The 17,421-nt window shown below is 38.9% G+C and overlaps 1 protein-coding gene across 1 annotated transcript; it reads left to right on the top strand.

Moving 5' to 3' along the window:
* Nucleotides 13,750-17,415, top strand: LOC109840250 (transcription factor bHLH49). The gene is made up of 7 exons (XM_020408821.1): nt 13,750-14,982; nt 15,063-15,272; nt 15,358-15,423; nt 15,508-15,576; nt 15,656-15,727; nt 15,813-16,007; nt 17,222-17,415. The coding sequence occupies exons 1-7, from the start codon at nt 14,446-14,448 to the stop codon at nt 17,327-17,329; spliced, it is 1,257 nt and encodes a 418-aa protein (XP_020264410.1). The 5' UTR covers nt 13,750-14,445; the 3' UTR covers nt 17,330-17,415.

Genomic DNA, 17,421 nt, shown 5'->3' with positions numbered 1-17,421 from the left:
TTGTCTTTGCCCCAAGAGAAGACACCATCCTTCAACTCCAAAAGCCGGTTTAGTCTTTCACCGATTGAAAAAGACACCAGAACCCAGTCTGGAACATTTTATCCCGAAGCCTAAGTAGGGATAAGTCAACGCTTAACTCGCGTTGCTGGGTGGTTCGTTCCCATAAAAATGGTCGAGTCTACGTATTCAGTATCGTAGCAATAAAAATCCATGCCTTTTATGCATGAGGAATTTTATCCTGAATCCTAAGCAGGGATAAGTCAACGCCTAACACGCGTTGCCGATTTAGTCTTTCACCGATTGAAAAAGACACCAGAATCCAGTCTGGGTCATTTTATCCCGAAACCTAAGTAGGGATAAGTCAGCGCTTAACCTGCGTTGCTGGGTGGTTCGTTCCCGTAAAAATGATCAAGTCTACGTATTCAGTATCGTAGCAACAAAAATCCATGCTTTTTATGCATGGGGAATTTTATCCCGAATCCTAAGCAGGGATAAGTCAATGCCTAACACGCGTTGCCGGTTAGTTCTTAACCGTAAAAAGAACGAAAGCCCACATATTCGACATTGTGGCAGGTTGTTATTCATAACGCCAAAATCCGTGCTTCACACGTACGGGGAATTTTATCCCGAATCCTGAGCAGGGATAAGTCAATGCCTAACACGCCGGTTAGTTATTAACCGTAAAAAGAACGAAAGCCCACATATTCCACATTATGACAGGTTGTTATTCATAACACCAAAATCCGTGCTTCACACGTACGGGGAATTTTATCCCGAAGCCGAAGTAGGGATAAGTCAGCGCCTAACACGCGTTACCGGGTAGTCTATTCCCGTAAGAAAGATGAAGTCTACGTATTCAATATCGTAGCACTAAGAGAGTTAACTCTCTTAGCATAATGTCACATGCGAAACAGACTTAAACAATCCGCTTGCAAGCCCGATTCAAACGGTAATCGGTAAAGGCACATCAAATCCATTGAAGGCTGAGGATTTGCCAAAAATCCTAAGTCTACGTCTGATACACGTTGCTGTTTAGTCTTTTTACAGAAGAAAGACAAAGTCTACGTATTCAATATTGTAGCACTAAGAGAGTTAACTCTCTTAGCACAACGTCACATGCAGAACGGAGTTAAACAATCCGCATGCTAGCCCGACTCAAACGGTAGTCGGTAAAGGCTTATCAAACCCGTTGATGGCTGAGAATTTGCCAAAATTTTTATAAATGTGAGTCATTGACGCATCAGCTTCATTAGTTAGTCTCATGACTTGAGCATCCAACAACTTCAGGATAAGATCCATACATGCAGATGAATCAGCTTTAATAGTTGGTCCTGCAGGCCAACATTTGGGACCGTCACGCTCCAACGTCTTAAGATCTTAAAACTGTATAGACCCTAGCAAAAGTACGAGTAAAAACTGTACTAACGCCAGTCAACGCGTTACAGTAAAGATCGATGCCGGTCAACGCATCATCAATCTCGCCAAAATAAGGCAAAGAATGATTCCAGGGAGTTCAATTGCACTCAGACATGAAACGCATCATCAATCTCGCCAAAATAAGGCAAAGAATGATTCCAGGGAGTTCAATTGCACTCAGACATGAATTTCTGACGAAGATGATCAGTTCAAAGTCAACTCAACGATAAGAGCTAAATTCAAAAACGTACACATCAACTTCAATCCAAGATTTCGACAATGGTCAGACGATAAACGCAACATCGGAAGAACTTTAGTTATTCGACAAAACACTGAATAGACTGAAGGCTGAAGAAGTCAAGAATTGAAGCAGTTCATAGGTCCCTTTACGAGATTGAGGAAATGGCCTATCTTATCCAAAGCATTCCAGACTCCCCTATAAAAGAACGAGTCTGAAATTCTTTGGAGAGGATATCTGTAGGCGTCAAAAATTACCTATAGGTCCCCGAATACAGCTCAAGACAAAGAGAAGGCGATGAACGTCATTATCCAAGTCGAAGAGGATTATCCGAGGCCGACAAGCGCATGAAGCGAATCGGTGAACCGTTGATGACATGACAACGAACCACCACAACGGCAAACGTCAAGTGGCCCGCACGTGTCAATCAACTCAAAGCGTCCAAACGCGCCTAACATTTAGTTAGCACGCGCGTATCATTCAGCTCGCGCACGTCAATCAGTTCATGTGCGTCAAATCAATCCGCTCGCACGCATCAATCAGTTCACGTGCGTCAAATCAATCCGCTCGCACGCATCAATCAGCTCGCGCGCATCAATCAAATGCATGCCTAATAATTAACTCGTGCGCGTTGGTCAATTCGCGCACGTCGGTCAACTCACGCGGAGCCTACGAATCAACAAGACGATCAAATACGCAAAACGGTGGAAAATACAAGTCCCGAAAGAACCAGAAAACACAAGAAATCAGCAAACCAGAAATCCCAGCGCGCCGCGCGGGATGGACCAAACTGACCCGCACAAGCGCGGGTCAGAAGAATTCGACCCGCGCCGGCGCGGGTCGGACACAACGTCGGATCCGTCCGACCCGCGTCGGCGCGGGTCGGATCCATCCGACCTGCGCAAGCGCGGGTCAGACCCGCCCCCACGCGCTGTTTCGACCCCTGTTCGGTTTTTGACGATTTTTCTCAGAATTTGTTCGTTCCTGAGTATCCAAACTGATCTGATATCATCCTCAAACGTTGTTAATCAGTTATTAACTGAATATATGGAGGAATCATTCATTCTCATCCGAAAACCCGCATCCGAAGCCCTATAAATACAAGCCTAGGGCCTCCTTTCAGCAGGGGCGAATTATTATCAAGAGGAGGAGGTGCTGCCGGATTGAGAAGTCAAAGGAGCATGAATTTCAGCGAGGGTTGACAGATCTTGACGAGTTCTTCGGCATAAAGAAGGAGAGTTCGAGAGATCCGACACTCGTTCCCGTCCTTTCCTCGAGATTAGGCTTGGTCTTAATATCGAGAAGAGCTACTGATTTCGCTTGGTCGATCTCAGCATTTCAAATCAAATACTTTCTCGGTGAAGGCGAAGCTTTGCCGAATTTTCCATCAACCGGATCCAGATCAAAGGCGGTCCACGGATAAACCCCGACACAGGCAAAGATCCCACGCAAGCAGAAGACCGATAAATGATCTCTGCGTTTGTTTGACGAGAATTGTATTTTTTGTTTTCATTGTGTAAAAGTCTTATAAGAAGACTATCTTTTTATTTTCATTATAACGATCGAAGTTGTAATGAATACCGCAATGAATACAATAATTTTCGACGCAAACAATTTGTTCTAGAAACTAGGTTGAGTTCACAAAGTTCCATGAACCTAAAGGGGTGTTAGTCACCTAATACTTAAAATTGAAACTGAGATAATCTGTGGGATAAATTTTTAAGATGTTAGTCACATAAAACCAAAACTAGAACAAAAATTTTACAGTGTTAGTCAAGTAAAACTCTAACAAAACCATGATTGAGATAATGGTACAAAATTATCTCATATTTTTTATTTTTCTATACAAAAATGAGAGTTCTAGTCTCTCAAATTATTCTAAGTTTTAGCTTGGAGGTAGGTGGTAAAAAACTAGAACTCATATTTATTTTGTTATTTTTTATTTTTTATATTTCTTTTTCTTTCTTTACTTCTTTCCTATTATGATCATCATCATCATTAGACCATCATTTATAATAATAATTATCAATATCTTATAGTCTAACCAAAAATTATTTAATAGTAAAGAACATTCTTGTAAGTAATTATCAATCAATCAATATCTTATAGTCTAACCAAAAATTATTTAATAGTAAAGAACATTCTTGTAAGTAATTATCAATCAATAATAGTAAGTTTAAAATACATAAATAACATTCTTGTAAGTAATTATCAATCAATAATAGTAAGTTTAAAATACATAAATAGTATTTATATCTTCCAAATGCATAAATATATATTCCATGATTATAAAAATTTATCCTACGTTATTTTATCAAAATATCCCGCTTCACAAAATTGTTCCTATTTATCCCACTAGCGAAAATTATTCCACTTTAATAATTATCCTATTTTGCATGAAAATATCCCAATTGACTAACACCACCTAAGTACTTTTTGCTTGCTTGAACTACACCATTACCTTCCCATCTATACTCACTGCTATATTTCTAAGTGATGGGAAATGAAGTGGGCAAGGCCTTAGCTAATTAGCCTTGTAGCTTTAGAGGTTCTAGCTATTTGGAGCCTTTCACCGCCCCAAAAGACCTTACTCAAGTCCAAATGATAAGGTTTTTCTAGTAATGTATGCCACAAAAATTGAAAGAAATCCAACGGAAGTGACCTTTTTATGATGAGAGTGGGGCTCTAGGATTACTCTCAAGGAAAAGGTTTGCTAAGATGTGACAAAAGGCTGGTTTAGCATTAATTTGAGCCCCCCTAATCATGCTTTGAGGTGATGTTTAAGAGGTAAATAACTACCCTTTTTCGTAAAGCCAAACTGACATCCGTGCATTTGGACATTAGTTTTTGCTAGCTAATCATGTCACTTATTGAAGTTGAACGGGAAAGTAGTACAAATTGGGTTTGGATCCTTCTCACGGTTGCTTCAGCGGCATAGATATCATCATCATTCAACAATACCTAGACGTACGGTCGTGATTCATTTATAATATGATCACTAATATTGCATCTTTTTATGAATTGTGGGTTTTTCTTACTTTTCACCAAAGAAAATAACAAAGTCGGTTTGCGGTAGTGGTTTGATTAGTCGTTTTCTCTAATCCCCCAAACTTGAGCATACTGCTGTCATGTGATTTGAACGAGTCATTCAACAAACAACTAATGTTTCATGATTAAATGAGTAGCATATGTTTGGTATAAAGAAAAAGATTGTTGTTCGCCTCTAGAAGGCGTGCCAGAACTAGATCCAAAGAATAGGTCCAGACCAAGACGACAAGAGGTTTGTTGTGAGATCGATCTTGTTTATACTACCGTATCATATAGCATCTGAAGGAACCATTTGATCAGACATATTTGGATCTAACCATAGTTGGATATTTACACTTTAAGAGAAAACACACTGATGATATAGCAGCGGTTGCAATGTCTAGTACTCGTTATATTTATTTGATGAGTTTTTTTTTTTGTACTAGAGCTATGAATACCATTGAAAAATGATTTGTAATTGAGAATTGATCTCTCTGGTGTCTAACCACAAGGAAATCACACCTATAGGCTCATTAAGATAGATGAGATTAATAGTAGACTATTCCTCTCGTGGTAGTTATTTGCATATTTGTCGCGTACACCATTCATGGACTTTATTAACAAGTACAATTCGTTAGCTAAGTACCAATCATTAATGGGCGGCTCCTCACAAAACGAAGCATTAAATTTAATACGACCTCGATGGATGTACTATGGGAAGTTCTTAATCGTCCAATCGTGTATTGTAGTTTGGGCTTCTGATTTGAATCAATTTGTTAATATGCTAATCATACTAGATTAAGATCATTGGCGTACGCTGTATGTGTGAACATTAGAAAATTGTTTTCTTTTTAAAATTACTCTGTGTAGTTTAAGAACGACGTTAATTAGATTGTCATAGAGCCACTTAATTAAGCATGTAAGCATGTGGGCCAGTTGTTAGTTAATAACCAAATGGGTTAATTACAAACTACTACTGTATAAAATGAAAAAAAAACAATATTGTCAATTCCCTGCTTGACTTTGAATTATTATTTTTTTTAAAATTAAAAGAATGCATCCAGAATGCCAAATAATTTTGAGATTAGAACAGAAATGCAACTGAAATACTAGACAGTTTTCAAAGAGGGGGGAAAAATTAAAATAAAAGAATTTATGAGATCTTAAATAACCATTAATTTCTCTTGTTTGCTTTAGAGGGATTTGGTTGTTTACTTTTGGCTTTCGCAAAAGGAGAGCCAACGCCAACTAATGACATGTACTCTTGTTTATTAGTTTAATTAGTGCTCGAACCTTTGTCCCTAAACCAGCTAGCTTATATATAATCCTACGACCTTTCCATATGAGTGGGGTCCATTATTATATTTAACAATTCTCTCTGACCAAGCATGAGGGGACACGTGTAAAATTCTCAATGGCATGAGGACAAAGCTCATAATATGCCAACGAATCTAGTACCCTTCCTATGTTTAGAAGTAGGTTGTGCCCCATTGTCTTCTACTTTGCACTCTACGCTCCTTGGAGTGAGGACCCTCTTTTTTTTAATAATATAATTAGATTTATTTGAAATACATTATTTCATTGAGAAGAAGTAAAAGAAATGAAGGAGAAGAGAGAAGGGTTAGTTGTAAAGATAAAAAGGTAAAAGGAAAAAAAATTATCTTGTAACCTCCACCTAATCAACACGAATCATTATTTAAGGGATAGAGCCTAAGGTAAGGTTGGAATATAGTAAGGCAAAGTTAAAGGGGGTAGAGTCTTATTTTTTTTTTTTCTAAAGCTTAGTGCTAAGCAAGTGCAAGTCCCGAGGCCAACTACTAATGAGTCACAATGAGAGAGAAATAAAGAAAACAGAATGACATATATTGAACTTATTAATTGATCAAGATGTAGCTAGCTAGCCTTCGAGTATAATGAAAAGGTAGAATACATGAGTAACACCTTGGATTGTTATGGGACATGGTGACATGGAGATAATTGGACTTTAGCTTCTCATGTTGTGCGTATACCTATAATATTCTATACTTAATTTTACTATCCCAACAAAAATGCACTAGTAAATATAATGAACGTTTTAACTTTAGATGCATCTTGTTTTTCATATGTTCTTCCTTTTAAGGGCTCAAAGCTAATATTTGCAAGTAGCCTTTCGTATAATTGCTATTTTTCTTTTTTTTTTTCTTTTAATGCAAAAATAGCTAACTTTGTATTTGGCTAAAAAATATTACTTTCCTTGTTCCTTGACATTTTCAAGACTCTAAAATCTTTGCGTACTTCCATTTTAGGTTTAGACATTAGTGTTAAATTAGTTAATTTTAGGTTAATTTCAAATTTTATTTATGATATGTCAGGTTTAAAAAGCACCGACCTATGGGCTATGGTTTAAACATTTCTTTAAAAAATTAACCTAAAATAAGACTAACTAAAACAAATAAACTAGCCACACAAACACGAAAGTTTAATAAGATTTGACGATCAATGTTATGATCAGGTCAGGATTCCACTCCTAATCAACCGAGATTATAGCCATCACTCAAATTCTAATCTCACTTCCATATTTTTTTTTTATTTTTCTCTTTTTTAGACAGCAAAAATAAACAGCTGAAGATTCATATTTAATGACATGACTTTTGCCTCCTATTGCCAATTAGCCCCATGTTTAGTGTGTTGTGCGCAGCGGAAATTTCGGCAGAGTTTCTGGTGCACAATAAGAGAGGAAGATCTCAATAAGAATTTCCGTCTCACCAAGGAAACAAGAATCTGAAGCGAATATCTCAACAAAGTGAGATATCGGTTCTTCCTCTCATCAGTTCTAGGACTGACTTGTCGAGGGATCCTAAAAACTATTACAATGATCACAAACATAAATAAACCAATTTTACGTGGTTCGGCAAACTGCCTACGTCCACGGGGCAAGAAGGGGGGGATCTACTATTAGAGAGGAGAGAATACAACTAGGGTTTACAATCACTTAATTTAAACCCTAACACAATCTCTCAAACCTCTCACACAATTATCTCTCAAAAGGGAATGCACAAAACCCTAGAACAGCTGCACAAAAAAAAAAACTCCTCATCAAAATAGCCGAAAAAAGCAATCTGCTTTTTCTCCAAGCCCAGTCGTCTTTCCCTTCTGCTATGCACCTTTTTCTCCTCCTGTACACCGAAAAGAAAAAACCTACTTGTTAGGTTTTATAGCTCTCAAATCGGGTTCGGGTGGGCCAGGCTTTGATTGTTCTCGGGAACACCTCACATGGAAGAAGGAAAAAAAAGACACATGTTGTGGCCCCCACTACGTCTCATTCACAATTCTCCACCTCGACGAAGTTTTCCTAAAACTGAGCCGACACCAAAGCATCCAAATATCCCACTTGTTATGCCCAGTACGCCGTGAAGCAATTCACGACAATCGACTCAATCCACAACAAGTCGAGAATCCGAACGAGAGTCCAAACAATCTCACCCCCACCAAAATCAATTAATCCAACCCGGCTGAATCAAACATGACTGCCTACGTATCCTCTTGCCCAAGGAATCAAGCTGAACGTAGTTCACCCAAATGGCCGCGAACGACCTCAATCCAATAGAAGAGTTCGCAACTCTTCTCCAATATCATCAACTCTGCGGCTGATAGCACATCCAATGGTCTCAAACACCTCCACCTGAGGTGAACCAATGATCATATCCAAACTGTATCTATCAGCTACACTCGAATCAAAATCCAACTCATCATCTGCATCGAAAAATAAATGATCTCCAAACTGTGTCACCTCAGCTGAAATCCCAAATGATGCAGTATGATCTGGAGTATGTGGAGTAATCTCTACCTAATGTGGAGTAGCATCACTCTCCATCCGCTGTGATACCTCTAAGGTCTGTCCAAAACTCTCCACCTGCTGAGAGTCAAATAGCTCCCTCATCGAAGCCTCAACCGAAGTGACACTATCAGACCAAACACCCAATTGAGTTTTACCTCGTATCATAGCAGTTGACAACTCTTTAGTAAGATGGCTCGAATATGTCGAAGTCTCAGTCCAGAAACTCTTCTACAGACCATTGCTTGACAACAAACATCGATCCTCCTCCAGCAAGGCACGGTTCTCCAAATTTACCACCCTATCTTGTTGTCCCAAGATTTCCTTTCCAACAAAGTGTCTCGAAATGCCGTAAGCTCGGCTCCAATACAGAAACAGGTCCATCTTGTACCTCCCACCAAAATCAGAATGAAGTACCTTCACCTTTCTGTCTATCATACACTTCTTCAATTTGTTAGAGACTACTAGGACTTTCTCCATAGGGGATTTGGTTGTAACCCAAACACGTCTAGAACAGTCACCAACAAAGAAAACCAAACTTCTATTACCTCCCAATGATGCCCCCTTGGAAGGCCCCCAAACATCCACGTGAACTCCTCCAGAACGATCCTTAGCACGGTGAATAGATGTGCCAAACTTCACCTCGGTCTTCTTGCTCACATCAACATATTCACTGGACTTCAAAGTGCAGGTCTTCGCACCCTCTTTCAATCTATGCGAGGAATCAATACTGGAATGGCCAAGCCCCAAATGTCGCAGTCTAGTCGAATCAATAGAAGTTGCCAGTTCTCCACCTGCCACTATACCTCCATTCAAGTAATACAGATTATTTTTCCTGACGCCCTTTATTACAATCTGAGAGTCTTCCACAATCTTGAGAACCATGTCCTCAATTCGAACATTCAGACCCTCTCCAACCAAAGCTCCAATCGAGATCAAGTTCTTCCTCAAAGAAGGAACATATCTCACATCATTTAACTCTCTAACAGTCCCATCAAACATTTTCATGCAAATTCTTCCTATCCCAAGGATCTGACATGCACGGTTATCAGCCATGTACACCACACCACTATCGAGCTTCTCAAAACTGGAGAACTATTCCCTTCTAGGGAACACATGATAGGTCGCATCACTATCTAATATCCACTCGGATTCCTCCGAATAGCTACATGTAGGACTGATAGAAAACGAATAAATAGAAGAGTCAGAAATATTACCATCCGATACGATATTTACTTCTGATGATAGTTGCTTCCCTTTTTCCTTCTACTTATTCTTCATCCATTCGTCGAGCTTTGGGCGGTCTTTCTTCCAATGACCAGTCTCCTTGCACCAAACACACTGATCTTTTCCAATTGTAGGATGTCCGACTCTAGACTGTGATTTCCAATTCTTTCGGTTTGGACCTTTCCCTCTTGCGGCCAACGCCTCTGCTACCGACTCAGTCGAAGTATCCTTATCCTTCTTCTGAAGCTGATAATTTACCAGTGCAGTAGTGACCTCACTATACGAAAGAGATGTCTTCCCATTAATCAGAGTAAGAACAAATGTCTCATATTCCTCATCGGGCAAGGAACTCAACAACAGCAACGCCTTGTCCTCATCTTCAATCTTGACATCCATATTCGTCAAATCCGTAAGAAGCTTCGTGTAGTGATTCATGTGATCTCTAATTGAGGTTCCTTTTTTTAACTGGAAATGATAAAGTCTTCTCTTCAAATGCAAGTGATTCTCAACACTCTTTGTCAGATACTTGCTTTCGAGAATCTTCCAAATCTTCTTCGCAGAAGTCTCATTCATCACATCATATTTTAGATCTTGAGTCAAACAAGACCTAATCACACCACACGCCGTTTGATTTATTTTCTTTCAAACCTTCTCTTCAATGTCATCTGGCTTGTCATCTAACTTCAAGGTATCCTCCAAATTCTGCGCGTCCAGCGTATCCAAAACCTCGCATCTCCATAATCCAAAGTTGTTTGTGCCATTAAACTTCTCCACATCTATCTTCATAGAGTGGATATTCAAACTCTGAATGGTCTTCGTGCCAGAAGCACCACCCTCGACACCCGAAGCACCTTCTTTCCTCGACATCTTTCTCAACGCACCAACGAATGAAAAATATATTCAAAACTGAAAAGATTGAGTCTTTTACCAAAAGATCCAACATTTATCACCAAACAAAGCCCTAGACGAGCTTTCAAATCGATCTACTCCTCCAAATAGCCCAAGCGTAGCTCGAGCTCTGATACCACTTGTTGTGCGCAGCGAAAATTTCGGCAGAGTTTCTGGTGCACAATAAGAGAGGAAGATCTCAATAAGAATTTCCGTCTCACTAAGGAAATAAGAATCTGAAGCGAATATCTCAACAAAGTGAGATATCGGCTCTTTCTCTCATCAGTTCTAGGATTGACTTGTCGAGAGATCCTAAAAACTATTATAATGGTCATAAATACAAACAAACCAATTTTACGTGGTTCGACAAACTGTCTACGTTCACGGAGTAAGGAGGGGGAGATCTACTATTAGAGAGGAGAGAATACAACTAGGGTTTACAATCACTCAATTTAAACTCTAACACAATCTCTCAAACCTCTCACACAATTATCTCTCAAAAGGGAATGCACAAAACCCTAGAACAGCTGCACACAAAAAAAAAACTCCTCATCAAAATAGCCGAAAAAAACAATCTGCTTTTTCTCCAAGCCCAGCCGTCTTTCCCTTCTGCTATGCACCTTTTTCTCCTCCTGTACACCGAAAAGAAAAAACCTACTTGTTAGGTTTTATAGCTCTCAAATCGAGTTCGGGTGGGCCAGGCTTTGATTGTTCTCGGGAACACCTCACACGGAAGAAGGAAAAAAAAAGGACGCATGTTGTGGCCCCCACTACGTCTCATTCACACAGTGTGTAAAGCGATTATGTAGGTGTTCAATTCTAAATTCCTTAAAAAAAACAACACACACAGATATGTAACTATTTTAGGGGCCGTTTGGTTGGCTAAAAAAACAAGGAAATCAATTATAAGAAACATATTTTCTATAATAGATTCTTTTCTTGTGTTTGGTTCACTTTTTAAAACTAAAAAAAAGATGAGATGGGATGAGTTATCACCATATTATTAGATGATGTGACTCATTTTTAAGGAAACCCATTTTATAATTTTTTGTGAGAAAATAAATGAAGATTAACTTTTAATAGTTTACTTATCGTATTTACTTTTCTTTTAATTTTAGAAAATCAACCAAACAGACCCTTAGCCTCAATACTCGTACCAAAAAGAGAAGATACTGCAAAATTTAAAAGCTGTACGTGGTACACCCAAAGATCAAAGCTTTAATTCTCCGTGGTTCCACTTGTAAAGACTAGGACAGAGATGTACAAAGGGCCAGTCTCCTTTTTGAGTAGCAGGTACTGCTGACTAGTCAACTTCTGCGGAGTAATTTTGTTTGTGCATGGTCCAAGAAATGATTAGGAATTGGACTGTTAGGCGTAGTATCTTAGATGCAGGACCAATGTCTATATCAGTGTCTGTGCATGAACAGCTTGTACTCAAAATAGACAAACTTCAACCGCGAAAATCAATTTTTTTACAAATTTTACTGTCAAAATGATGGGTTCAGAACGAGTGTAAATTCTCTCATGAAAATTAATAACGGATGTTTAAACCATTATTCCATTCTTGAATACAAACTTCATCAGACATTTGCATACGGCTAGGATATTCTCAGCTGTTCATACTCTTTTGAGCGCAAGCGACTATGCTAGTGTGCGGAGTGTTCCGATAAGATTTGTATTTTCGACGGACTGGATGATCTTACACGGATGTTTAAACCATTATTCCATTCTTGAATACAAACTTCATCAGACATTTGCATACGGCTAGGATATTCTCAGCTGTTCATACTCTTTTGAGCGCAAGCGACTATGCTAGTGTGCGGAGTGTTCCGATAAGATTTGTATTTTCGACGGACTGGATGATCTTACACAGTGAGGGAGACTGTCTCTGCTTTTCTTTTGGAGCTCTCCGAGTCTGACCCCAAGCGAAGAAAGTAAGAAAGAGGATAAGGAAAAAAGGGGTACTTAATTCTTGGGCCTCTCTCCAATCTCCCCTTTTCATCTCTGAAACCAACGCAATCTTGGTTTACTTGCTTTTGTGTTGGGGGAGTTAGTAGTGAGCATTTCACTGTGTCTTCACTTGTTCTGTTTAGGATTTCGTTCGCTGCTATTTAATGCTTTAGAGAGGGCCAACTCGTAGAAATCCTAGAGAATATTTCTTTCTTCTTTTTTTCTTGTTGCCTTTACTGCAAATAAAATAAAAAGAAAGCTATTGATATCTTGATCCCTTTGCTCTTCACATGATCTGGGGTTTGTTTATGTTTGAGGAATCTCAACTTTTAGTTGGTGGGTCTAATGAATTGGGATTGTTCTCCTTCCTTTGTTCCTCAGATTTTGTCCAATTCGGTTGAATAGATCTCTTTCTTATTCAGCGTGAGATGGATTTAGGTGAAAAGGATGAGTTTGGGCTAGTGAAAAGAGCTGCAGATCATTTGAACTGTCACGCTGACTGGCAATTTGATCCTTGTTCGATAGAAAACCCAATGAATTCCTCTTCTTCTCAGTGCCCATCAGATTCCATGGTAGATTCTTTCAGTTCTCCCCTCTACAACCAGCAAGCAAATCCACAAATCTCAGTCGGAAAGTCGCTTCCAATGAGTTGGAATCCGTCGGTTCTCCCCCCGGGAGTCTCCTTTTTGAGTAGCAGGTACTGCTGACTAGTCAACTTCTGCGGAGTAATTTTGTTTGTGCATGGTCCAAGAAATGATTAGGAATTGGACTGTTAGGCGTAGTATCTTAGATGCAGGACCAATGTCTATATCAGTGTCTGTGCATGAACAGCTTGTACTCAAAATAGACAAACTTCAACCGCGAAAATCAATTTTTTTACAAATTTTACTGTCAAAATGATGGGTTCAGAACGAGTGTAAATTCTCTCATGAAAATTAATAACGGATGTTTAAACCATTATTCCATTCTTGAATACAAACTTCATCAGACATTTGCATACGGCTAATTCCCATCTATTTCACTATACAATAACAACATAAACAAAGTTATAACTATTCAATAAACTTGAAGATTTCAGTGAAGGGAGGCAGAGGGTTATAAAGGAGGAAGGAATCTGAAGTTGGGCATCTTTACTTCTTTTTCACTTTTAGCTGCGTGTATGTATGGCTGTGTGTTATATGAATTCCCATCTATTTCACTATACAATAACAACATAAACAAAGTTATAACTATTCAATAAACTTGAAGATTTCAGTGAAGGGAGGCAGAGGGTTATAAAGGAGGAAGGAATCTGAAGTTGGGCATCTTTACTTCTTTTTCACTTTTAGCTGCGTGTATGTATGGCTGTGTGTTATTGTTTTCTTTGCACTGACTCAACAGTGAGGGAGACTGTCTCTGCTTTTCTTTTGGAGCTCTCCGAGTCTGACCCCAAGCGAAGAAAGTAAGAAAGAGGATAAGGAAAAAAGGGGTACTTAATTCTTGGGCCTCTCTCCAATCTCCCCTTTTCATCTCTGAAACCAACGCAATCTTGGTTTACTTGCTTTTGTGTTGGGGGAGTTAGTAGTGAGCATTTCACTGTGTCTTCACTTGTTCTGTTTAGGATTTCGTTCGCTGCTATTTAATGCTTTAGAGAGGGCCAACTCGTAGAAATCCTAGAGAATATTTCTTTCTTCTTTTTTTCTTGTTGCCTTTACTGCAAATAAAATAAAAAGAAAGCTATTGATATCTTGATCCCTTTGCTCTTCACATGATCTGGGGTTTGTTTATGTTTGAGGAATCTCAACTTTTAGTTGGTGGGTCTAATGAATTGGGATTGTTCTCCTTCCTTTGTTCCTCAGATTTTGTCCAATTCGGTTGAATAGATCTCTTTCTTATTCAGCGTGAGATGGATTTAGGTGAAAAGGATGAGTTTGGGCTAGTGAAAAGAGCTGCAGATCATTTGAACTGTCACGCTGACTGGCAATTTGATCCTTGTTCGATAGAAAACCCAATGAATTCCTCTTCTTCTCAGTGCCCATCAGATTCCATGGTAGATTCTTTCAGTTCTCCCCTCTACAACCAGCAAGCAAATCCACAAATCTCAGTCGGAAAGTCGCTTCCAATGAGTTGGAATCCGTCGGTTCTCCCCCCGGGCCTCCCCAACTTCCCGGCTGATTCGGGTTTCATCGAGAGAGCTGTGAGGTTCTCTTGCTTCAATGGAGGCAATTTCAGTTCCATGGTGAACAGCCCTTTTGCTCCAAGTGAGCAGTTGAGCCCATATGCTTCAAAAGGTCCTTCAGAGTCCCCGAGTCCAATTAATGATGATCAAAGAGATAACAAGAGGGTCAGCGACGAGGCGGGCGAGGTTGAGTTCAGTGGAGATGTGCAGAAAAATTCTTCCTCTATAGGAAATGCTGCTAAGAAAAGTAAAAAATCCAATTTGGTATGTTACACCACTAAGATGCATTTGGTCTTTTATTAGATTGTCAAATTTGTGATGCTTGTGGGTCTTGTTAACTGTAGGATATGGAGTTGGACCAAGTACAAGGAGTTGACGCCACAAAGGAGAATTTGGAAAGTAAGCAGAAAGGGGAGCAAAATAGCTCAACGGGAGCTGCTACTAAATCTTCAGGAAAAAATGCGAAGGATGGAGCAAATGGTGCCAAGGAAGATTACATTCATATCAGAGCTCGGCGTGGCCAAGCAACTAATAGTCACAGTCTTGCAGAAAGGGTAAGGATTTTACCGAATAAATCTGTTTATCGAGTTTTTTTTTAATGATTAACTGATGGGTTTGCGTAATTGGTTAATGTTATAGGTGAGGAGAGAAAAGATTAGCGAACGGATGAAGTTCCTTCAAGAACTTGTTCCTGGTTGTAGTAAAGTAGGTTACTTTATTTACTTGGGTATTTCGATTTTGTAAAAACTTTTCTTTAGTTGAATTTTAATTATATATTTTGAACTTTAGGTAACTGGGAAGGCAGTCATGCTGGATGAAATCATCAACTATGTGCAATCACTACAACGTCAGGTCGAGGTATGATTCATGTGTGTCCATAGTTATACTGAGCTTCAATAAAGAACAATGAAGCAATTATTCTTCTTCTTCTTGCCAGTTTCTGTCAATGAAACTTGCAGCTGTGAATCCAAGACTAGATGTCAACATAGAAAGCCTTTTATCCAAAGATGTAAGTAACGTCCCACAGAAATTGAATTTTTTTTAGTATAATTTATTAATTTGTGATTTTTTTTCTTCTTGTCCATTATTAACAGCTTCTTCAATTGAGGGGAGGTTCGTCATCTGCTATCGGTTTCTTGCCAGAAATGATTCATCCTCAGTCGCATAATGCTCAACAGGATTTGCTTCAAGCAGGAATAGCTGGCATGGGTAACCCCTCAGACACAATTAGAAGAGCACTGAATGCTCAGCTTACTTCGATGAGTGGATTCAAAGAGCCTCTGCATCAGGTTTTTTTTTTTCCTACTTGTTCACATTTTCATCCATCATTTAAACAAGGCAAAGTATTAGGATATGTATTCCATTACATGTTTTTGAATTAGTAAGAGCTTCTATATTGATCGTAACTTCAATTTGAAGTCAACTTTTCCTGCTTATTCACGGATTTCTCCGCGGTTTAAAACAATGCGACATTTCATTTTGTTGCATATTTGTGGAGTGATAACAATTTCTATATGGATAACAACTTTGAAACCTAAAATTTAGCATAATTTGGTACGCCTAACTCACCAGAGCAACGAATTAGAACCTAATGTAGCAAGCTCACCTTCCAGAGAGGTTCAGGAGCAGGTAATAGTGAACGACTTGCTTTATTAGTCCAAATCTTGCATGTCACTTTGAGATTACAATTATGATTTGTTGAAAGAAGCAATACACCATTTCTATCAACAAATAGGATACATTTTATTAAGAATTCATTCAGCTGCAAGCTATTATATTTTTTGTAGGCATTAATATTCCAGAATCGATTACCGCACCCTGAAATCTGAAGCTTAAATGAACATTTTTGCTTGTCTAACAAGGTTTTTCAGAGTGGTATTGAGGGGCGTCCTGCATGAGGGTTGTATGAGCCTAGAAGAATAGATACTCTAGTCACAGTTAGCTGTTAACTTTAACCCTAATCTTTATTGTAATCATAGTAGGAACTTTAATCATACTGTCAGGGTGGGGTTATTCAAATGGAAGTTTCTCTTAACTTACCGTGCATGTTTTATTAGTACCTTGCAGCCTTTTGATGCTCTTTATAAACATGTTGAAGCCACAATAATAATGAACTACAGGGAATTCCTCCCTAATTATGCTGTCGTCTGCATCAATCCTCCTCCTTTTCCCCCTAGGACTCATTCCATAGTTATCTGACTAACTTTAATTTGAGAATCCAAGGGAAGACTGAATTCTTTCCAGGACTTCATCGAGAAATTGGCATACGTTACTGCAGATACGAAGCAAATTAGTAGACATAGATAGTTGGGTTTATTAAGTACTTTATCGACATGAGATACTACTTTTCCATTAAATAACTATGATACATATTCCAACTACTCCAACCTATTCAGCTTGTTTACTTCCTTAGGTTCAAAATCTTATGTCACATTGCTAATGAGCTAGAGTTTAACAATTTAATTCATGTACAGTTCCTAATTTTGCCTTCTGTTTCTTGAAGATGCCAAATTCTTGGGAAGATGAGCTCCATAACATCGTTCAGATGAACTTCAGTTCAAATCCCGCCTTCAACCCCCAAGACTCAAATGCTAAACCTCAAAACTATTGATTGCTCTTTTCTGCAGAATTCAAAACTGAGGTTGCGGTTGAAAATTTGCTGCTTGTATAGCTGGAGGCAGTTAAGACGTAACTTTGATGTCG

Source organism: Asparagus officinalis, chromosome 5, assembly GCF_001876935.1.
Source record: "Asparagus officinalis chromosome 5, Aspof.V1, whole genome shotgun sequence".
Classification (NCBI taxonomy): domain Eukaryota; kingdom Viridiplantae; phylum Streptophyta; class Magnoliopsida; order Asparagales; family Asparagaceae; genus Asparagus; species Asparagus officinalis.
Note: the sequence above shows the minus strand (reverse complement) of the source record. Positions and strands in the feature narration are given on the sequence as shown.